The sequence below is a fragment of the Eumetopias jubatus genome, unplaced genomic scaffold, assembly GCF_037043125.1.
Source record: "Eumetopias jubatus isolate StellerSeaLion01/CBP00866 unplaced genomic scaffold, mEumJub1_p1.0 scaffold_7, whole genome shotgun sequence".
Classification (NCBI taxonomy): Eukaryota; Metazoa; Chordata; class Mammalia; order Carnivora; family Otariidae; genus Eumetopias; species Eumetopias jubatus.
The window spans coordinates 138798451-138822617 of NW_028274813.1; the positions used below are offsets into that span (position 1 = coordinate 138798451).

At 40.4% G+C, this 24167-nt stretch overlaps 1 protein-coding gene across 1 annotated transcript in view; it reads right to left on the reverse strand.

The window, feature by feature from the left end:
- Nucleotides 1–24167, reverse strand: part of TRPM1 (transient receptor potential cation channel subfamily M member 1) — a 90964-nt gene that overhangs the window by 20456 nt on the left and 46341 nt on the right. The window contains exons 19-27 of the mRNA XM_028122814.1: nt 11426–11548; nt 11096–11227; nt 8914–9042; nt 6668–6919; nt 5370–5544; nt 3755–3775; nt 2875–3019; nt 1329–1531; nt 560–692 (exon numbers count right to left, since the gene is read on the reverse strand). Coding sequence (XP_027978615.1) covers nt 560–692; nt 1329–1531; nt 2875–3019; nt 3755–3775; nt 5370–5544; nt 6668–6919; nt 8914–9042; nt 11096–11227; nt 11426–11548 — 1313 coding nt within the window. The remainder of the gene's footprint in view (nt 1–559; nt 693–1328; nt 1532–2874; nt 3020–3754; nt 3776–5369; nt 5545–6667; nt 6920–8913; nt 9043–11095; nt 11228–11425; nt 11549–24167) is intronic.

Here is a 24167-nt window from a genome sequence, read left to right on the forward strand (position 1 = left end):
TTAGAAGTTTCCACCCTCATGGGGGACAGACACTTCTGCCTCTCCCGTAGTTCCTGGTCTCATAGAAGCAAAGAGGAGGGAGCCTTTACCTCTGCTCTGCCAAGTTGGGAACGGAGCAACAAGAACATTAAGGTAGGATGAACAGGTCAGTCCCTAGGGGAATACCATCCTTGACAAAGTCAACTACAAGTCAAAAGACCGCTTCCCTAGTGTTTACACAGCCCTGCAGCTGATTTTTCTCTTCACTGATGCAGGGTATTGCAGTAAAATCTCCCATTCTGGGGGTGGGCAAGAACTGTCAGGGGTTTTGGTTTGGTTTGGTCTAGTTTGGGTCTAGAATATTTGCAATACATGTCATCATTCCCTTCTATATACAATTTACAATCACCATTTCATGCTAGATATTTCCACACTATTTCGGGGGGAAAACATGTAAAGAACTCAAAGTTTGAACAAACAAGAGAACTTGGAGTGAACATTTATACGAACGTTGGCATCCGCCTTAGAATGGGGCGGAGGAGCCCGCACACCCTTGGCACTGGCCCCGCCCTGGGCACACCTCTCACAAGTGACACGGATGCGCTCATCGCTGGACGACTGCTGCTCATCCTCCTTCCCCTGGAAGTACTCCTGAACACACTGTTCCTCGAACTCGTGCAGTCTCTTCAGCTCCTCGTCGCTGAGAAACAGCTCTGCGTGAAGGGAGAACGGTTTGCCAAGTGAGAAGTGAGCCCTGTCCATGAAGAATCAATTTAGTTGCGCCATTGCGAATTTCACACCCCAACCGGAATTACGCTCCCTTGCCCGTCACTTGTGGGCAATTCTCTGACTATTCCAATTGTTTACTACTCAAACAGGTTGCAATATGCAGCAATCATCTTTCCGTTAGAGCAAAATGGCTTACTTTTTAACACAAAATACCACTATTATAGCTTTTGCAAAGTGAAACCAAGTACTATTATCTGGAGAACATTTTGCATGTATTTTATGGAGTCGGGTGGACAGAATTATTTTCCTATCCTCTTGAGATGCAACAAGTGGAAACATTCTTAAAGGAACATTGAATTTATATAGAAGAGTCATTTTCAAGAACTCTCTCAATTTCTGATCTCTTCATGAGCAGGCTTTTCATAACATAATTACTCATAAACTAACAGAACTGGAATAAAATCGACATAAAATGAGAAGCATTTGCGAAGAACAACAGTTGGACTAGAGTGTTATGTTTTCACACAATTTAAGTAGTTTAGTGAGATTTCCATGAGGGTGTCCAGTTGGAACACTCTTGAAATTCACCCAAGATAGAAATGAAAGAGTCCTGCACATACTCAGTCCACGATCCTGTTCATCTTGGTCCCCTTCTCTTTTCTTCCTACAGCGGCCACTGAGACGCATAATGATTACATAGATGTGGCTTAAAATGATCATTGGTGGAGGTAGGACTGGCCGGTCATGAAATGTCATTATCAGCTGATATCGCTGGAATTTCCACACCTGGTTGGATATTGACTTTACTTCAAAGAAAGTATTGCTTTAAAAAGAATAAAGGTTTAGTTATTTTACTTTTCATTTTGATTACCCAGGGCAATCGGTCAGTCACATTGAAACGAAAATAAACAGTGAAATGGCCTTTTAGTGCCCCTTAGTACTGACTCCTAGATTACCCTTTCGGTTTATCTATCAATGTGGATTATCTACACCCAAGGACATTTTACGCATATAAATAACTAAGAATTAAGTATATTGAAACTGCTGCCTACTGCTCACTTGAAACACCATACTACAGCCTACTGATTCATATGCTCAGGAAAATTTTATTCCGTACTTTTAAAGGTAGGAGCTATTCAGCTAAGCATTTTGAAGTATTTAAACCTGAAATATACTTGAACAAGGGTTTGAACCAGATTCTTTCCAAAGCCCTGGTCAACTCTAAGATTCTATATTTCTGTGAAGGATTTTTCCCTCATATTTTTCATCTTAGAAGCTAGAATTTTTTTGAACATTTATTAAGCACAGTCACATGCTCAACACATCATGCCAAAATGGGCAAGTTTTACCAGAAACTTGCTTTTATAATTTAAGCCATGTCTTTCCTAGGCCATGGCCATTTTATCTTCTATTCTGTAAATAATTAGGAAAATATTTTATGTAACATTACAGTGATTGTCACAGCTTATGGAATTAACATTGCTTTCTGTGCCTCTGATAATGAATTGAAGGCATGTCTTAATCAAATCTTCCTTACCCCAGGAGACTTTCATCTAAGGAAATATTTTCATTAGATTAAAATATATGTTAAACTGTTAAAATACTAACCAAAATTAAGTTTAAATGTATTTAAGACAAAGACAAATACCATATGATTTCATTCATATGTGGAATATAAGAAACAAAACAAACAAAGAAAAAACAGAGGAAAGAAAAAAAAAACCCAAAATAACAAACCAGACTCTTAAACACAGAGAACAAACTGGTGGTTGTCAGAGGGGAGGTGGGTGGGGGGATGGGTGAAATAGATAAAGGGGATCCAGAGTACACTAATGCACCCTGCTGAGCCCTGAATAATGTATAGAATTATTGAATCATTGTACTCTATACCCGAAACTGATACAACACTGTATGTTAATTATACTTCAATAAAAAAATAAAATATTGAACCATCAAAAAAATTTTTAAATGTATTTAAGTGTCAACTTTTGATTCATGAATACGTGAAGGCTGATTAAGTTTGAAAGAGAATGCAAAAATTCTACACATTTAAAAGCCCTACTGAAATTCTGTGTAAATCCATGGCCGCATGAGTGTTCCAAGATTAAACTGGAAATGTGTAATGTAATAAATAATAGGCACCCGGTCATCAGCCTTGATACATACTTGAAAACTGCAATAAGCAAGTTCACCAGCAGGATGTTGGCCACCAGTAGGTAGCATGCCATGATGGCGGGTGTGAGCCAGGCACCCGGGATACATGGAGGGAGCCGCTTGCCTTCCTCATCATACTGGTTGTCGCCACAAGGAGCTGAAACAGAAGTTTTTCTTTTTGTATTTTTACATAAAATGAATAGAATAAATAACTTACATATGCCATTACATGATCTATTTCTTTTTTAAGATGATTTTTTTCCTGATTTCATAAGCAATAATTTTCCATATGAAAAATATCAACTCATACAACGAAAATAAGAAACTTGACCTGTCATATTTATAAACATTTTCCCATCTCTGTATTTGTGTTTTTCATGTACAGAAGTCCTTAATTTCTAAGCAGCTAAATCTAACTTTATATTTTTTTTGTGTACTGTTATCCATTAGAAAGCTATTGTGTCTTCTAATAATTTAACATCACCTTATGTTGTCTCCTTGGTTTTACTTGTACATGAACTTTGGAAATAATTTTGTTATGAGGAAGGAGGTAAGGGTGCCCTCTACCCTCAAATCCATCAATCACTGGTTCTGGTGTCATGTTTGGAAAATCATCTTTTCTTTCTCTGCTCATTCAAAATGCCACTCTGATCCTTTGGGACCTATGCCCTGAACTGAAAAATAGAATGATCCCAACAGTGATCAGTGAAGTAACTTCCATGAATTTATAGTCTACTTACTTTTTACTTACTTACAGTTTAGAAAAGTATTGACACCAGAAAACAAAAGAAGTATTTAAAACAAGTGTAAGGCTGTTAGTAATTAGCTAAGGGAGAGACTGATTAGTACACACATTTCATGGAGTAGAGTCATCAATTCTGTGTAAACTTACGATTAATTTCCATGGCGTAGACTATATAGCAGTTGGAAAGCAGGATTTTATTTTTTTTAGTTGTGACAGAAAGGGAGGAAAGAAAATAACATGACAGTTGAGAAAAAAGTAAAACAAATGATTAGCAACACAAGAACAGTTTTGGGTGTCAAGAAATGCAAAGTATTCAAGTTTGGGAATTACAGATTCATGCTTAGAAACAGTGGTCTATTTAGAAGAAACTGTATACATTATTAATTCTAAGAAGTACATATATATTTCATGAATATTGGTTTTACCATATCATAAGCAATAAAAAGCTCACTAGTTAAAAATACTGTGAAAAAGATATGAGGCTACTGGCAGATGATCATTTTAACCAATTGGTTAGCCAATCAGGCGTTCTCTATATCCCAATTCAAATATCTCATAGGCACAAATAAATGAAAAATTATTATGCAATAGTCAGACCAAGAGTCAAAAACCAACATTTAATGGTGTTACTGAAAATAGCCTCAAGGTTGCCTCTTTATCTTCTCATTACCCAATTTAATAATAAAAAAATTAAAAATATTACAATTTATGTCTGGATCATATGTTTACCAAAGCAAATATTCTTTTGAAAGCAAGTTAGATTTTTATGTTCCAGTTTACCAAGCTACAAACACATTCAACAATTGACTTTAAGGTACCGGTGATAATGACATGTTTGGAATCATATTATAAAAGCTAGATAGAAGGCATTGTGTGAACTAGTTATCAGTCTAACCCAGTAGCAGAAGATGTACTGAGAACCCTGCATTTCATACAAGAGGAGGATGTTCAAGACCATCTATCCCCAAGAAGCAGAATACTGGAAAGAGCAGACATGCTGTTGCATCTGTATCTTTGTGACAGAGCACAACATGCAAACGAAGGTATGGGTATGGACATAAAAATGGATCTGAAGAGCCTCATTCATTGGTGGGACATTAACTGGCCAGGTGAAATAGGTATAAGAACATTTGAGCTTCACTTCCTACGACACAAAAGACAGCATGACCTGCCAGCTTAGCCTGGAGAGCAACTGGGTCCTACACCCCTCAGAAATCCACACAGGATTATGGCTCATTTCCTCTGCTACAACCAGATTATTGTTTATAATAATAATTTTAAAAAGTTGAACTCCATAAATGAAGAGGAAATTGATAGCCATGTGGGTAATGGGCTTTGGAGAAGAGACTTGAAGATGAGGATGACACAGGGCACCAGTCACCCTGTCATGCTTACTATCTCATTCTATTGGAATAACACTACCCGCTCTGTCTTGGGGTAGAAGGAATTTTAGGTTGAAGAAATATTGGGATATTGACACTGGGACTACATTCATGTGATCAGATGTTCACCAGGTCCAGCTAAAGGAATGGGAGACTCTTTCAAAATTCTGATTAATGGTTTTTAGAATAGAAGAAATGACTGATGTTTCAAAAATCTACATTTCCTATTCTGCACTTATTCCTTCATAAAATAATTTGATGCTCATGGCAGAATAAAAAATAATTTATTTCCAAATTAACACATGCTCTTCCATTCATTTGGAACTGATCATCCGCCTCAGAAGCAGGGAAGAGAATCTTACTATCAATTCTATTCTTACGGTCTATCTGGTCTGCAAACACCTCTCCATAGATCATCCAGTAGGGCATGTAGAAGATGTTTCGGGCCAGTTTCCAAGAAGGCTCCTCATCTGGGTGCAAAATGGCTTGACGGGCTACTCCAAAACTCATCAGCACAACCAGCATGATGACCACAAAATACAGCATGTCAATCATCTGAGTAGAGAGAAAATGTGTCTCTTATTGTCTTGACTCATGGGCCAGGTTCTCTTGCTATTGCTCTCCCTGATAACTTCATGAGTGTTTAATTAGGACGAAGAGAGCCTCTTTCCCTTCTCTCTATCCCATCCATGGGCTCTTTGTTTTTATATGCCATGCAATGCATACATCTTATTCTAGAACATTGACTCCCTCATTTGCTCTTACTCTTTCTTCTCCTCTATTGTTGCCCATAAACAAATATTCCTCTCATAACTACAACAACAAATGGAGAAAGGGAAGATTTATGGGGTAAACATGGGAATCTGTAAGGGAAACAGAGGAGGAGATATCTAAGAAAGGAACAAGATAATGAATTGAGAGTACAGAGTATTTGTTCATTCATTACACAAATGCTGAGTGGTTACAGTGAGCAAATGCTCTGGTTACTGTGGATACTGAACTGGTATAATTCCTAATTTTGGATATCCCTGAAGATGAGAGCCCTTGCCAGGATAAGCTAAACCATATATCCCTTCACTCAAAGCGGCTTGCTCTATAAAGAGTTATTCCTAAACTTAAGAGACTTCCTTTCTTCCGGATGAGTCTTAACACTGAAACTATTTTAAGTGATGTAAGGATGATCTGCTTACTCATTTTTTTTTTGTTTCATATTGTATGATTTATTCTGAAAGAAATGTTGCCATGGATTTGTTTTGGCCTTAATAACATGAATTGCCTGTGTCCACTCCAGGCCAGAGTACATGGGCTGAAGACTGTTTGGAATACGGGTGGGGGAGTGACCCTGGGCCCTATTTGTTTCTGGCTTTCATCCCATGTTATGAACCAGGTTATTATATATATATATACACACACACACATACACACACAGTATTAGTATTGTACATATATACAGTATATATATTTCCCTATATAAAGTAGTATATACTGTGTATATACATATACACACAGTATTAACATGTAAGAGAACTATGTATCTTAAAGCAAAAATGTTTCCTGCAAGAAACCAACTGCAAAGGAAAGACCAAATGAAGTCTAACAAAGCCATACCCAAGGGCTGGTCTCAGGTCTTAACCACAGCCTCAGCATCTCTAGGTCCTAATAGGGTGTCGGTACTAACCATCTTTCCAATCATCATGACATAGGGCCCCAGATACTTGTTGACACCAAAGATGTCCAGGACACGGATGTACCAGAAGATGATATCCACACAGTAGATCACTCGGCCATAGCCCATGTATGGCTGCTTCTGTAGGCGAAGGATTGCTCCAATCATGAACATGGAAATGGCCACAAGATCCGTGATGTTCCAGTACTCCTGAAGCCAAACTTTTATTTTCTGGCTGAGTTTGCCTGGTTCTGACATGAGGATCTGAAAACAAATGCCAAAGAACAATAAACAGGGTGTGCTGTGTTGGAAGCCTCTTAGAATCTTGGAAAGATAGGACTGGTGGAACATTCCAGGGCATCTGGTCCCATTTCCTGTCTAAGACCTTTAAACACTAATCTTCTCAGACAGAGAAAGATATCTCGAAAGGGAAATTCCATGGAATCCTCTATATTCCTAGATGCAGTGTTTCACAAATTCTCAGGAAATGCCTTCTAAATTATGTCCTTCTGGGTGAAATTAAAGCAGTTGCCTCTTGATTTCTTTTTTAATTCTCTGGATATGTGCCCATCAGCCCACATTCCAGAGTTAATTCAGGAGGAAAAGTCTAGAGCGGAGATACACCCATGTGGTCCCACAAAAGGGTAATCCACCTGTTGGAGATGGCAGAATTGGGCTAGGAGATGTTTGTTCGCCACAATTCCTTTGCAACTTAGATATGAGAAGTCAGGGGAAACTTAAATGGTTTTTCTCCTACTTGAGATATTACCCTTTAAAAATGACCATTGATTTGGGGTGCCTGGGTGGCTCATTCAGTTAAGCATCTGACTCTGGATTTTGGCTCAGGTCATGATCTCAGGGTCATGAGATCTAGCCCCACATCAGGCTCTGTGCTCTGCGGGAAGTCTGCTTGAGACTCTCTCTCCCTCTCCCTCTGCCTCTCCTCCAATGCACACTCTTTCTCAAATAAAAAATCTTTAAAAAAAACCCCACTGATTAAAAATCACTACTTCCTCAGGGTAAAATTAAAAAATTTTAACAAACAGCATGCACAGGTACACAGAGAGTGAACCCCATGGATGCAGCTATGGTGTGCAGTAAGGTGGGGGTTTGCTGTGGTACCCCTTTAGTTATGGAGACTGGGTGGGTCCTGGAGACCCCACAAGTGGGATGGGGTGGTGTCTATTTTTTGGCCAACATGACGGGATTCACTAGTTTAACCACCTATGTACACTGTGTCTATTTTTTGGCCAGCACAGAAGGGATTCACTAGTTAACCACCTATGTACACTGGAGGGTGAGCTGTAACTAGAGGCTGAGCTCCTAGAATAAAGAACAGTATCTTAGCACATGGCTGATGCTCAGTGGGATCATGGTGGCATAGGGATGGCATGGCAGGCCACTTGGGGAATCCCAGTTGTAACATTTGCAGAGTCTGATAAGCCCAACTAGAAAAGAAAGACTAGTAGCAAAGGAGATGGGTTGTAAAATGTTGGATTTGGCACTTTTTTGGTTCCTCAGGCTCTCATTAGACTGCCAGCATCAAACTCACTCTATTGGGAAGAAATTGCCAGTAATATTTTTTTTTTCAGTTCAGTGAAAGGGTTAATAACAATTGCAAAATAATAGTACTGGGTCTACATCAGTTGGAAGAAGCACGTGAAATCCTTCTGTGTGCTTTTTCAGTTCAGATTCATTTTTTTCCTGGATATAAGCTTTCCCTCTACAAGCTAATATAGTGAATTAAAACTTGTAGAAAAGTACCTTGCCCTATTTCCTCAGCCACTTTCAGAGTCTCCTGAGACTCCTTCCTTAATAAGAAGGAAGAATCCCCATTGCAGGTGGTAGGGAGCCATGATTCTGAGTCCTAAATTGTAGGTAAAACATCATCTTGTGTCTCTCTCTGTTTTTAGTTTCAGTTCCCAGTAAACAGAGCCAAAATTTGTACCCAGTTGTAGTAATTGGTTTATCTCCTGGCAGCATTTACTATTGCTTTTACAGGTACTGAGACTGTTTTTATTACTAAACATCATTTATTTTGCTTTGTGTTTTGATTTGCAAATTCAAATTTCAGTTGGAAGCAGAAGACATAGAAACCTTAAGCAAGGGAATGGAATAAACTTGGGATTGTGATAGCCCAAAAGAGAAAAAAGTACTATGGCACTCATGATTTGCATGAAGTGTTTTTGCAATAAGAAGCTATATCTGAATTAAAGTCAGTGTTCAGTGGGGCTGGGACAGGCCTTTGGAGTAATCACCTCTCGTATTTTCTCTAAGGCCAGGCTCACGATGTAGGAGATGACAATCCACTCCTGTAGACAAGGCCAGCGCTCCATCCGCACCAGGATGACATAGTTGAATAGCAGTAGGTAGCCCAAGTATGATATCTGAAGGGCAGAACAACTATTAGCAGTGTTTGGGGAGATAACACACACTGGAAAAAAAAAAAAAACTTTTGAAAATCCTATTTTCAGGTTGACAGGTCTTCTAAAACAAATTTGCATTTCCAACTGGACTGACTCATCTAGAGGAAACCTGTTCACATAACCAGTGCAGATAAACTTTGGGGCAGGTTTGGAGGCATTTTATACTTTAGGATGATGTGGACACTGGCATTTCATTTTATAAATGAAGATGTATTTGTGGCTACTGTCACCCTCATGGGGGAATTATGGAGGTGCATAAAATTATGATAAATAATAGGGAAAATTTTAATATTTCACTAACGTGTCCTCTACATTCCTGGAAGCTGGAAAATGATACTTACTCTCCCTGCATTGCAAATTTTCCTCTTGAATCTTTTCACTCCTGATGGATGTGGGAGGTTAGAAGGCGGGGGTAGGGGGCGGGGGTGAGAGCTGTCTGCCCAGGTGCACAGAGCTGTCCTGAGTCCCCACAATTAGGATCGACATATCTATGGTTTGCTGTGGGCATAGCATGCCTCTTATCTTTGTGGCAAGAAAAGATGCAAAGTTTGGAGATATATGGAAGTGAGGTATGGGGTGGAGGGAGGTGGTCTGAAGTTGATTGTCTAAGGTTGATTCATTGTGGAGCTGATGAATCATCTTCATCTCCAGAACCTCTTGCTGGTCCAGGCCTCTTCAGGAGTTATGGGGGTGGGGTTGAGGAGTGGGGATGGGGTGTTCTAGCAGTTGTGTATTTGTGATTCAGCAGGTTCTTTTTTTAAGATTCACCTTCCACCCCCTCCCAGTTGTATAATCTTTACCAGTAACATAGGTAAAATCCCTTGCATCCATGATTTGTTCCTTGCAGAAGGATTAGAAGAACCAGAGTTCTCAAAATTAGGTTGCATCAGAATCCCCTGGGAAGCTGTAAAACATGTGATGTCCTCCCACAGGCCAGAGGTAGTATTCAGAGGTGTGGGGTGACACTGGGGCTCCTCTGCCTCCTGGCTCGGCCCTGTGCTGAGCTCTCCTGCAGGCCCGAGGCATCAGCGGCGCTCAGCTCGTTCTGACCAGAGCAGGTGGGTAGCAGTGGCTTCTCCATATTACCAATCATGGCCACCAAAAGGTTGGGTGTCCAGGCCCATGGTTGATCTAGGTCCCCATGAAGCCTTCTTCTGCCTACCGCCTACCCCATTGCCTAATGCCCCATTCACAGCCTTGGACCCGTCTCCTCATCTCCCATCTCCTGCTCCTGCCTAGTTACAAATGGAACCCCATGCCAGGACCTGCTTGGTGTAGGCTGTAGCTTGGTGCTTGGACTTCATGAGTAGTCTGGTCCCACCTTTCCCAGACTGCAATGGTTGTGGGAGCCTCTGCATGCTTGCTGGGACCTCCTGCAGCCAGAGCCTATCTGCAGAAGTCATAGCATGCATGTGTAAGGTCGAGGCCACTCTTGTTACAGATGGTGCCTCTCTCTTGGGGATGTGGAGACAGTGGCCACCAAAGGCATCTGGAGGAGAGTGTGCAGCCAAGCAGTGGTCAGTTTGGTGTGCATTTCAGAGTAGAGAGGCCTTGATTTGCTCCCCTGTTCTAGGAGTTTATGATCTGGGTTCAACCACACTCCTTTTGTAAGCCCACTGGTTTTATGGAAAAAAAAAATGGCATCTGTGAGCTTGCTCTTTAAATCACAAGACATCTTTGTTCACTTAAAAATAAAACTGTATTTCTCTAAGTTTGTATTACTGAAGGCATTTAAAAAAATCCTTCATCTTAAGCAAACAGGACTGTTTTGCTTTATGAAGGGGTGTATTTGGGGCTAGGATGGCCACATTCCTACATGCATGTAAATATAGGACAAGATACCCAGATACAATTTTAGCTGAAGATCTGAATTAGTCCTGGTTTTGTTTTCACAATTCATGTTAATTCTGTGAATTTTAAAACATTTTTAAAAGCCTTTGACATGTTTCTTGGGTCTCACAATTCTGTGTGTTCAAAACATGCTATGTGGCAAATGCTAAGGAGGAAGCCTTACCGTGTAAAACCAGAACTTGACAATGGGAGCGTTATAGAATTCACAGATCTTCATTCCAATGGGGATGCTTCTTTGTTTTTTGTGCTCATTCTCCTCATCATCCTTTTTTGAACCAGCGTCTGCGTTCGCGTCCTGGAAAACAGAATGGCACACGGCAAGCAGGCTGCCAAATGGGAAATGCACAGCATTTAACAGATAGGTGTCTTCAGAAATAAAGAATTAGACAGAGTTCCCCCATTATTGTGGTTTCTAAACTCATGGTAGGAGAAATCTCAACAATTTTGAGAATGAGAGTGAACTGATACTGTTATGATCAAGGGTAGCACTGACCATGTTCTCCTCTTCTTTCTCTTTGCCATCTTCATTCTCCTTGGATGTCTGATATGAGAAGTCGTCATATGTACGAAACTCCAAAAACAAAATGGTAGGGGGAAGAAGAATCCCCATTATAACCTACATAGAATGAGAAAAAAAAATTTTTAAGATTTTTAGATTTTTAAGCTATGGCAATTCTAGAAAAATTTCCTAGTATATGTAAAATTTTAAAATTATGACCTTTGGTGTTACTCAATACATTGAGCAGTCCTAGAACAAGTTTATCACTGCTCTGATGTTCTGTAGCTTATTTGGTTTGATACATTGGTAGAGTCGCAACTGTGAAAAATTTAAGAACTTGCACCAAATTATTTCAGATAGACAGCAAGCAGTATTGTGTGGAATCCGGATCTCAGGAAACAAAGTGAGGGTTGGTGGAGTGGGGGTGGGGTGGGAGGGATGGGTGGCTGGGTGATAGACATTGGGGAGGGTATGTGCTATGGTGAGCGCTGCGAATGTTGTAAGACTGATGAATCACAGACCTGTGCCTCTGAAACAAATAATGCAACATATGTTAAGAAAAAAGAAAAAGAACAAGATAGCAGGAGGGGAAGAACGAAGGGGAGTAAGTCGGAGGGGGAGACGAACCATGAGAGACGATGGACTCTGAAAAACAAACTGAGGGTTCTAGAGGGAAGGGGGTGGGGGGATGGGTTAGCCTGGTGATGGGTATTAGAGAGGGCACGTTCTGTGTGGAGCACTGGGTGTTATGCACAAACAAGGAATCATGGAACACTACATCAAAAACTAATGATGTAATGTATGGTGATTAACATAACAATTAAAAATTTAAAAAAAGAAAAAGCAGAGAGCTTCCATTGAGTTTCAGAGCAGGTAAATCTTTAAATTAAAATATAACAATATGAGTGAGAATAAATACATAAAATATAATAATGCCTTTAGTGAAGTAGATAGAAAGTGTTTTATATAAAAATAACTTAAATGTAAATGCGAATGTATGGATCAAGAATTAAAAGACAAATGTAATTTGGGCTGGATCTAGACAAAAGGATGGCCTGGCTCTTGGATGGAAAACTTTGTTGTCATTTTTATCCGTGTCTCCAACATGGATATCTGTTCCCAATGTTCAGTGCTGAATTTCAAAAATTTCCCTCAGTGATCCATTATTAAGAACACCACAAAGGGGTTATTTCTACCATATATTAAAAATTGTATCATACAATAAAAAATCCATAGTTAAGACAGTATGGTATAGGTGCATGAATAGACCAAAAAAAGAAATAGAATAGAAAGTCCAGAAATAGATTCAAATACACATTGAAAATTAGTATGAGGTAAAAGTATCACCTCATATTGGAAAAATAAAGATGGACTATTTAATGAGTGGTATTGAGAAACTGGGTGATCATCCAGAACACAATTAAGTTGGATTCTACCTCTCACCAGCATAAATTAAAGATTAAAAATTCATGAAAGGAAAAAAAGGGTGGTATGGGAAGAACATAAAACAACTAAAATGAATCACGTGAGAATTTTTTAGGAGAGGATGGTTTGTGGAAGGCCTTTCTAATTATGCCCCCAAATCAAGAAGCAATTATACCTTAATTAAAAAAATTAGTAAAATAAAAGAAGCAATCAAAGAAAACCTCAGGTTTTTTTTAAAGCATAAAGTTCTGTACAGCAAAACAAAACAAAACAAAACAAAACAAAAAAACCAACAAAAAAACCCCGCCTTAACCAAAGTAAAAAACAACTCATGGGAAAACATATTTGCAGCTCATGTGACAGGCAAAGGGCTAATCTTTCTAATTAGAAAGGAGTTCCTAGAAATTGAGAAAAAAATTCCAACAATCCAACAGAAAAATAAGCAAAAGCTGTGAGCTGAGACATTGGTACTGAGAGGAAACTGTTCTCACCCTCACTCATAATGAGGTAAATACACATTAACTACACAAAGATGTTGTTGTTTATCATCAGATTGGAAAAATTCAAAAGTTTCCTCCTCCCCCCTGTTGGGGAGACTGTGGGAAAACAGACAATCTCCTACATTGTTGTGAAAGTGTAAATTGGAATAATCCCCACAGAGGGAGGCTGGTCGAACCTATCAAAATTGCAAGCACACATCCCCACGGGGCCACCAATTCCACTTCTGGACGTTTATCTAACAGATATGTGAAACATCATTTGTGTCCAAGAGGATTCGCTGTGGCAGTGGGTGTAATACCACAAGATGGGAGTGACCTCCATGGCCTCAGTGGGGACTGGCTAAATATTGATCTGAAATAATGGAATAGGACCCAGCTGGGAAAGAATGAGAGCTTCCTACATAATGATATGGAAAGGGCTCCCAGATTAGGTGAAAAAGCAAGGTACTAAATAGTGAGTATGCCAGCTCACATGAAAAAGAAGATGCAAAGAGAATGATCACTCCTAGTAGCTTTATATATGGAAGGACACCCAAGGAACATATCAGTGGTTGCTGCTGGCTGGGAACAGGGCAGATGGGGGACAGGTGTGGGAGGGAGACTTGTCATTTACCCTTTTAAATAGTTTTATGTTAATTCTTATGCATATCATATTACCTACTTTAAAAAGTTAGGCTAAAAAGAACAAAGACAAAAAAGAACGATCCAGACAATTATTGCTTTAAAATAAGTATATTTTCATGCTGCAAATGTAGAAATGCTTTGAAGGAAATTGGGTGCTTAAAGATATGTATACCTCTTGGCATACATAATATTTAAGAGAAGCATTAGTTGAAAAAAAGGAAGGTATTGCAACTTAATCAACTTTCTTGGGTCTCTTCTGAATTTTATTTATTCGTATTTTAAAAATCAAAGTAACATGGGCACGTGGTTGAACATCTGAATGGCCTGGATGGACTCAGAGTGAAAAGAGAAGGTCCCCACATCTCTCTGCTTCTCAAATCCTGTTCCCCAGAGGCAAACTCTTGTAAATATTTTTTTTAATCATAAAACACAGGTACAAACACACACACACAAAGGCAGAGATTAATGAATCATCATAAGGTGAGCGTCCTTGCAATCCATGCAAGGTATAAAATTGGCTGGTGTCAGCCATTGCAGAAGCCCCTTCATGTACCCCATCTCCATCATGAGCCCATCTCCAAAAGGGACCTCCATCCTGACTCTAATGGAATAATTTCCTTCCATTCTTTTATAGCTTTGTCTCCTGAGCGTGCATCCCTAGACCTGGGTTGTCCAGTTTTGGGTCTACGAGTCACATGTTGCTATGGAGCATTTGAAATGTGGCTGGTCTAAATTGGAAGTACAAAGTACCCATAAGATTTCAAAGACTTAGTACAGAAACAGAATATTAACTATCTCATTAATGATTTTTTTCCTATTGATATGTTGAAAGGATAAAATTTTGTATATACTGGTTCAAATAAATACTAAAATTAATTTCAACTGTTTCTTTTTTACTTTTTACAATATACTTTTATTTTTTAATTTATTATATTTTTAATTTTAATTCTGGTATGGCTAACATACACTGCTATATTAGTTTCAGGTGTACAATATAGTGATTTAACACTTCTATACATTACTCAGTGCTCATCATGGTAAGTGTACTCTTTAATTACAATGCATTTTTAAAAAGCTTTTTATAACTATTAAAAGTTTTACTTTTTGTAACGAGAAAATTTTAGATGACATATGTGGCTTGCATGTTATTTCTATTGGACAGTGCTGTGGTAGACAGTAGTTTAATCTTGCCCTTTTAAAATTCTGGTATGGGGGGGGCAGAGCAAGATGGCGGAGGAGTAGGAGACCTGGATTTCGTCTGGTCTCAGGAATTCAGCTGAATAGGGATCAAACTATTCTGAACACCTATGAACTCAGCAGGAGATCGAAGAGGAGAGTAGCAACAACTCTGAACAGAGAAACGACCACTTACTGGAAGGTAAGACGTGCGGAGAAGTGAATCCGAGGCGATATTTGGGAGGATAGATGGTGGGGGAGGGGGCCTCCATCGGCCACTTCTGGCAAGTGACAGCAGCGGAGCACAAAATCGGACCTTTTAGAAGTCGGCTCCGCTGAGGGACGTCGCTCCAGTGGCTAAGCAGGGGGTGGAACCCTCGCGGCACAGTGTGGTCTCAGGACCCTTGGGGTCACAGAAAGACCTGAGGCGCCTGAGTGCGGCAGAGCTCCCAGGTATCGGAGCGGGGAAGCCGGCTGCAGAGACGGAGCCAAGGCGCGGGCTTTCAGCTCCGGGTGGCCATAAACTGTGATCCGCGGCCCAGTCGGGCCACTGCTCCTCCAGCAGGGACCCAACAAGCGGCAGAGCTGGGGAGACTCCCATTCCTCCCCGGGGAGGAGCGGCGCGGGAACGCACCGCAGGGATCTGCTGGGTTTGGAGACTCCACATGGGGTCGGGTGCCAGAGATAGAAACGCTCGGTCACAGGCCGGGTGAGCACGGAGTGTGGCCGGAGACCGGGGAGACCGGAGTGACTGCTTTTCTCTGGGGGCGCACTGAGGAGCGGGGCCCCGAGTTCTCAGCTCCTCCGGGTGGAGATTGGGAGGCCACCATTACTGCCCTGGTCCTCCAAAGCTGTACCGAGAGCTTGCAGGGAACAAAAGCTCCTGAGAGCAAACCCGAGCAGCTTGCTTAGCCCAGACAACAAGGGCGGGGCAATTCCGCCTCCGCAAAGACATTTGGGAACCATGGCAACAGGCCCCTCCCCCAGAAGATCAGACCGAACAGCCAGCAAGCCAAGACCAAGTTTACCGATCAAGGAGAACGGGAGAACTCCAGCACTAGGGGAATACTGCACATAGAATTCATGGCTTTTTTTTTTTTTTACCATGATTCATTAATTCGTCACAGTTAATTTTTTTAACTTTTTTTAAATTTTTCTTTTTCCCTTTTTCAACCAACATCTTATCAATCCCTTTTTAAAAAAAATCATTTTTTATTTTTCATTTTTAGAGTCATATTTTATCCCTTCGTAGTAGTTACCCTTATTTTTGGCATATATATATAAGTTGTTCTCTCTTTAAAATTTTGAGATACAGTTTCTTCTAACAGATCAAAATATACCCTAAATCACTAGTGTATGGCTTTGTTCTAGTCTCCTGCCTGATCACATTCTCTCCCTTTTTTCTTTTTTTTTAAATCTTCTTCTTTCTTTTTCAAACAACTTCTTATCTTATCAATTCCTTTTATAAAATCTTTTATAATTTTCATCTTTACAGTCATCTTCCATCCCTTCATTGTATCAACCCTTATTTTGTACATATATGTGTTTCTTCCTTTAAAATTTTAGGAGGCACTTTTTTCTAACAGACCAAAATACGCCCAAAATCTAGTGTGTGGCACTGATCTATGCACTAGCCTGATCATATTTGATCATATTCTGCTTTTTTTGTATTGTTCTGTTTTTGTTTTTATCTTTTTTTCTCTTTCTTTTTTCTTTCTTTCCCTTTCTTTTCCCCTGGTTTCAGGTCTTTTCTGATTTGTATACAGTATATTTGCTGGGGATGTTGTTAACCTGTTAGCATTTTGTTCTCTCATTCATCCATTCTCCTCTGGACAAAATGACAAGACGAAAAAAATCACCTCAGCAAAAAGAACAAGAGGTAGTACCATCAGCCAGGGACCTACTCAATACCGACATTAGTACGATGTCAGAGCTAGAGTTCAGAATCATGACTTTAAAGATACTAGCTGGGCTTGAAAAAAGCGTGGAAGTTATTAGAGAAACCCTTTCTGGAGAAATAAAAGAACTAAAATCTAACCAAGTCGAAATCAAAAAGGCTGTTGATGAGGTGCAATCAAAAATGGGGGCACTAACTGCTAGGATAAATGAGGCAGAAGAGAGAATCAGCGATATAGAAGACCAAATGATGGAAAATAAAGAGGCTGAGAAAAAGAGAGATAAACAACTACAGGATCACGAGGGCAGAATTCGAGAGATAAGCAATACGATAAGAGGAAACAACATTAGAATAATTGGGAACCCAGAAGAAGAAAGAGAGAGAGGGGCAGAAGGTATATTGGAGCAAATTATAGCAGAGAACGTCCCTAATGTGAGGAAGGAAACAGGCATCGAAATCCAGGAGGCACAGAGAACCCCTCTCAAAATCAATAAAAATAGGTCAACACCCCGACATCTAATAGTAAAACTTATGAGTCTCAGAGACAAAGAGAAAATCCTGAAAGCAGCTCAGGAGAAGAGATATGTAACCTACAATGGTAGAAATTTTAGATTGGCAACAGACCTATCCACAGAGACCTGGCAGGCCAGAAAGGACTGGCAAGATATCTTCAGAGCATTAAATGAGAAAAATATACAGCCAAGAATACTATATCCAGCTAGGCTGTCATTGAAAATTGAAGGAGAGGAGCAAGATGGCGGAGGAGTAGGAGACCTAGATTTCATCTGGTCTCAGGAATCCAGCTGAATAGGGATCAAACCATTCTGAACACCTACGAACTCAACAGGAGATCGAACAGGAGAGTAGCAACAACTCTCTGAACAGAGAAGCGACCACTTACTGGAAGGTAGGGCGTGCGGAGAAGTGAATCCGAGGCGATATTCGGGAGGATAGACGGCGGGGGAGGGGCCTCCGTCGGCCGCTTCTGGCAAGTGACAGAGCCGCGGAGCACAAAATCGGACCTTTTAGAAGTTGGCTCGGCGGAGGGTCGTCGCTGCAGTGGCTAAGCGGGGGGTGGAATCCTCCTGGGACAGTGTGGTCTCAGGACCCTTGGGGTCACAGAGAGACCGGGGGTGCCTGAGTGCGCCAGAGCTCCCAGGTATCAGAGCAGGGAAGCCGGCTGCAGAGACGGAGCAGAGTCGCGGGCTCTCAGCTCGGGGTTGCCATAAACTGTGATCTGTGGCCCAGTCGGGGCACGACTCCCCCAGCAGGGACCCAACAAGCAGCAAATCCGGGGAGACTCCCCTTCCTTCCCGGGGAGGAGCGGTGCGGGAACGCACTGCAGGGATCTGCTGGGTTTGGAGACTCCGCGCGGGGTCGGGTGCCAGAGATAGCAACGCTCGGTCACAGGCCGGGTGAGCACGGAGTGCGGCCGGAGACCGGGGACACGGAAGTGACTGCTTTTCTCTGGGGGCGCACTGAGGAGCGGGGCCCCGAGTTCTCAGCTCCTCCGGGTGGAGATTGGGAGGCCACCATTACTGCCCTGGTCCTCCAAAGCTGTACCGAGAGCTTGCAGGGAACAAAAGCTCCTGAGAGCAAACCGGAGCAGCTTCCTTAGCCCGGACTGACAAGGGCGGGGCAATTCTGCCTCCGGCAAAGACATTTGGAAACCACAGCAACAGGCCCCTCCCCCAGAAGATCAGCACAAACAGCCAGCAAGCCAACACCAAGTTGATTGATCAAGGAGAATAGGAGAACTCCAGCGCTAGGGGAATACTGCACATAGATTCATGGCTTTTTTTTTTTTTTTTTTACCATGATTCATTATTTCATCAAAGTTAATTTTTGTTGACTTTTTTTTTTATTTTTCTTTTTCCCTTTTTCAACCAACATCTTATCAATCCCTTTTTTTAAAAAAAAAAAACATTTTTTATTTTTCATTTTTAGAGTCATATTTTATCCCTTCATAGTAGTTACCCTTATTTTTGGCATATATATATAAGTTGTTCTCTCTTTAAAATTTTGAGGTACAGTTTCTTCTAACAGATCAAAATATACCCTAAATCACTAGTGTATGGCTTTGTTCTAGTCTCCTGCCTGATCACATTCTCTCCCTTTTCCCTTTTTTTTTTCTTAAATCTTCTTTCTTTTTTCAAACAACTTATCTTACCAAGTCCTTTTATAAGATCTTTTATAATTTTCATCTTTACAGTCATCTTCCATCCCTTCATTGTATCAACCCTTATTTTGTACATATATGTGTTTCTTCCTTTAAAATTTTAGGAGGCACTTTTTTCTAACAGACCAAAATACGCCCAAAATCTAGTGTGTGGCACTGATCTATGCACTAGCCTGATCATATTTGATCATATTCTGCCTTTTTTGTATTGTTTTGTTTCTGTTTTTGTCTTTTTTTTTTCTTTGTCTCTTTCTTTTTTCTTTCTTTCCCTTTCTTTTCCCCTGGTTTCAGGTCTTTTCTGATTTGTATACAGTATATTTGCTGGGGACGTTGTAAACCTGTTAGCATTTTGTTCTCTCATTCATCTATTCTCCTCTGGACAAAATGACAAGACGAAAGAAATCACCTCAGCAAAAAGAACAAGAGGTAGTACCGTCAGCCAGGGACCTACTCAATACCGACATTAGTACGATGTCGGACCTAGAGTTCAGAATCATGACTTTAAAGATACTAGCTGGGCTTGAAAAAAGTGTGGAAGTTATTAGAGAAACCCTTTCTGGAGAAATAAAAGAACTAAAATCTAACCAAATCGAAATCAAAAAGGCTATTGATGAGGTGCAATAAAAAATGGGGGCACTAACTGCTAGGATAAATGAGGCAGAAGAGAGAATCAGCGATATAGAAGACCAAATGATGGAAAATAAAGAGGCTGAGAAAAAGAGAGAGAAACAACTACAGGATCACGAGGGCAGAATTCGAGAGATAAGTGATATGATAAGACGAAACAACATTAGAATAATTGGGATCCCAGAAGAAGAAGAGAGAGAGAGAGGGGCAGAAGGTATATTGGAGCAAATTATAGCAGAGAACTTCCCTAATGTGAGGAAGGAAACAGGCATTAAAATCCAGGAGGCACAGAGAACCCCTCTCAAAATCAATAATAATAGGTCAACACCCCGACATCTAATAGTAAAACTTACGAGTCTCAGAGACAAAGAGAAAATCCTGAAAGCAGCTCGGGAGAAGAGATATGTAACCTACAAAGGTAGAAACATTAGATTGGCAACAGATCTATCCACAGAGACCTGGCAGGCCAGAAAGGACTGGCAAGATATCTTCAGAGCACTAAACGAGAAAAATATGCAGCCAAGAATACTATATCCAGCTAGGCTATCATTGAAAATAGAAGGAGAGATAAAAAGCTTCCAGAACAAACAAAAACTAAAGGAATTTGCAAACACGAAACCAGCCCTCCAAGAAATATTGAGAGGGGTCCTCTAAGCAAAGAGAGAACCTAAAAGCAGCAAAGAGCAGAAACGAATACAGACAACAGACAGTTAACAGTCACCTTACAGGTAATACAATGGCACTAAATTCATACCTTTCAATAGTTACCCTGAATGTAAATGGGCTAAATGCCCCAATCAAAAGACGCAGGCTATCAGATTGGATTAAAAAACAAGACCCATCAATATGCTGTCTGCAAGAGACTCATTTTAGACCCAAAGACACCCCCACATTGAAAGTGAGGGGGTGGAAAACCATTTACCATGCTAATGGACAGCAAAAGAAAGCTGGGGTGGCAATCCTTATATCAGACAAACTAGATTTTAAAACAAAGACTGTAATAAGAGATGAGGAAGGACACTATATCCTACTTAAAGGGTCTATCCAACAAGAAGATCTAACAATTGTAAATATCTATGCCCCGAACATGGGAGCAGCCAATTATATAAGGCAATTAATAACAAAAGCAAAGAAACACATTGACAACAATACAATAATAGTGGGGGACTTTAACACCCCCCTGACTGAAATGGACAGATCATCTAAGCAAAAGATCAGCAAGGAAATAAAGACTTTAAATGACACACTGGACCAAATGGACTTCACAGACATATTCAGAACATTCCATCCCAAAGCAACGGAATACACATTCTTCTCTAGTGCCCATGGAACATTCTCCAGAATTGATCACATCCTAGGTCACAAATCAGGTCTCAATCGGTACCAAAAGATTGGGATCATTCCCTGCATATTTTCAGACCACAATGCTTTGAAACTAGAACTCAACCACAAGAGGAAAGTCGGAAAGAACTCAAATACATGGAGGCTAAAGAGCATCCTACTAAAGAATGAATGGGTCAACCAAGAAATTAAAGAAGAATTAAAAAAATTCATGGAAACCAATGAAAATGAAAACACAATTGTTCAAAATCTTTGGGATACAGCAAAGGCAGTCCTGAGAGGAAAGTATATAGCAATACAAGCCTTTCTCAAGAAACAAGAAAGGTCTCAAATACACAACCTAACCCTACACCTAAAGGAGCTGGAGAAAGAACAGCAAATAGCGCCTAAACCCAGCAGGAGAAGAGAAATCATAAAGATCAGAGCAGAAATCAATGAACTAGAAACCAAAAGAACAGTAGAACAGATCAACGAAACTAGGAGCTGGTTCTTTGAAAGAATTAACAAGATTGATAAACCCCTGGCCAGACTTATCAAAAAGAAAAGAGAAATGACCCAAATCAACAAAATCATGAATGAAAGAGGAGAGATCACAACCAACACCAAAGAAATACAAACAATTATGAGAACATATTATGAGCAACTCTATGCCAGCAAATTAGATAACCCGGAAGAAATGGGTGCATTCCTAGAGATGTATCAACTACCAAAATTGAACCAGGAAGAAATAGAAAACCTGAACAGACCTATAACCACTAAAGAAATTGAAACAGTCATCAAAAATCTCCCAACAAACAAAAGCCCAGGGCCAGCTGGCTTCCCAGGGGAATTCTATCAGACATTTCAAGAAGAATTAATACCTATTCTCCTGAAACTGTTCCAAAAAATAGAAATGGAAGGGTAACTTCCAAACTCATTTTATGAGGCCAGCATTACCTTGATCCCAAAACCAGACAAAGACCCCATCAAAAAGGAGAACTACAGACCAATATCCTTGATGAACATGGATGCAAAAATTCTCACCAAAATACTAGCCAATAGGATCAAACAGTACATTAAAAGGATTATTCACCACGACCAAGTGGGATTTATTCCTGGGCTGCAAGGCTGGTTCAACATCCGCAAATCAATCAATGTGATACAATACATTAACAAAAGAAAGAGCAAGAATCATATGATCCTCTCAATAGATGCAGAAAAAGCATTTGACAAAGTACAACATCCTTTCTTGATCAAAACTCTTCAGAGTATAGGTATAGAGGGTACATACCTCAATATCATAAAAGCCATCTATGAAAAACCTACAGCGAATATCATTCTCAATGGGGAAAGGCTGAGAGCTTTTCCCCTAAGGTCAGGAACGCGGCAGGGATGTCCACTCTCACCACTGCTATTCAACATAGTATTAGAAGTCCTAGCCACAGCAATCAGACAACAAAAAGAAATCAAAGGCATCCAAATCGGCAAAGAGGAAGTCAAACTCTCACTCTTTGCAGATGATATGATACTGTATGTGGAAAACCCAAAAGACTCCACCCCAAAACTGCTAGAACTCATACAGGAATTCAGTAAAGTAGCAGGCTATAAAATCAATGCACAGAAATCAGTGGCATTCCTATACACCAACAACAAGACAGAAGAGAGACAAATCAAGGAGTCGATCCCATTTACAATTGCACCCAAAACCATTAGATACCTAGGAATAAATCTAACCAAAGAGGCAAAGGATCTGTACTCAGAAAACTATAAAATACTCATGAAAGAAATTGAAGAAGACACAAAGAAATGGAAAAACGTTCCATGCTCATGGATTGGGAGAATCAACATTGTGAAGATGTCAATGCTACCTAGAGCAATCTACACATTCAATGCAATCCCCATCAAAATACCATCCACTTTTTTCAAAGAAATGGAACAAATAATCCTAAAATTTGTATGGAACCAGAAGAGACCCCGAATAGCCAGAGGAATACTGAAAAAGAAAATCAAAGCTGGCGGCATCACAATTCCGGACTTTCAGCTCTATTACAAAGCTGTCATCATCAAGACAGTATGGTACTGGCACAAAAACAGACCCATAGATCAATGGAACAGAATCGAGAGCCCAGAAATGGACCCTCAACTCTATGGTCAACTTATCTTTGACAAAGCAGGAAAGAATGTCCAATGGCAAAAAGACAGTCTCTTCAACAAATGGTGTTGGGAAAATTGGACAGCCACATGCAGAAGAATGAAACTGGACCATTTCCTTACACCACACACAAAAATAGACTCCAAATGGTTGAAAGACCTAAACGTGAGACAGGAGTCCATCAAAATCCTAAAGGAGAACACAGGTAGCAACCTCTTCGACCTCAGCCACAGCAACTTCTTCCTAGAAACATCGCCAAAGGCAAGGGAAGCAAGGGCAAAAATGAACTATTGGGATTTCATCAAGATAAAAAGCTTTTGCACAGCAAAAGAAACAGTCCACAAAACCAAAAGACAACCCACAGAATGGGAGAAGATATTTGCAAATGACATATCAGATAAAGGGCTAGTATCCAAAATCTATAAAGAACTTATCAAACTCAACACCCAAAGAACAAGTAATCCAATCAAGAAATGGGCAGAAGACATGAATAGACATTTTTCCAAAGAAGACATCCAAATGGCCAACAAACACATGAAAAAGTGCTCAACATCGCTCAGCATCAGGGAAATCCAAATCAAAACCTCAATGAGATACCACCTCACACCCGTGAGAATGGCTAAAATTAACAAATCAGGAAACGACAGATGTGGCGGGGATGTGGAGAAAGGGGAACCCTCCTACACTGTTGGTGGGAATGCAAGCTGGTGCAGCCACTCTGGAAAACAGTATGGATGTTCCTCAAACAGTTGAAAATAGAGCTACCGTACGATCCAGGAATTGCACTACTGGGTATTTACCCCAAAGATACAAATGTAGGGATCTGAAGGGGTACG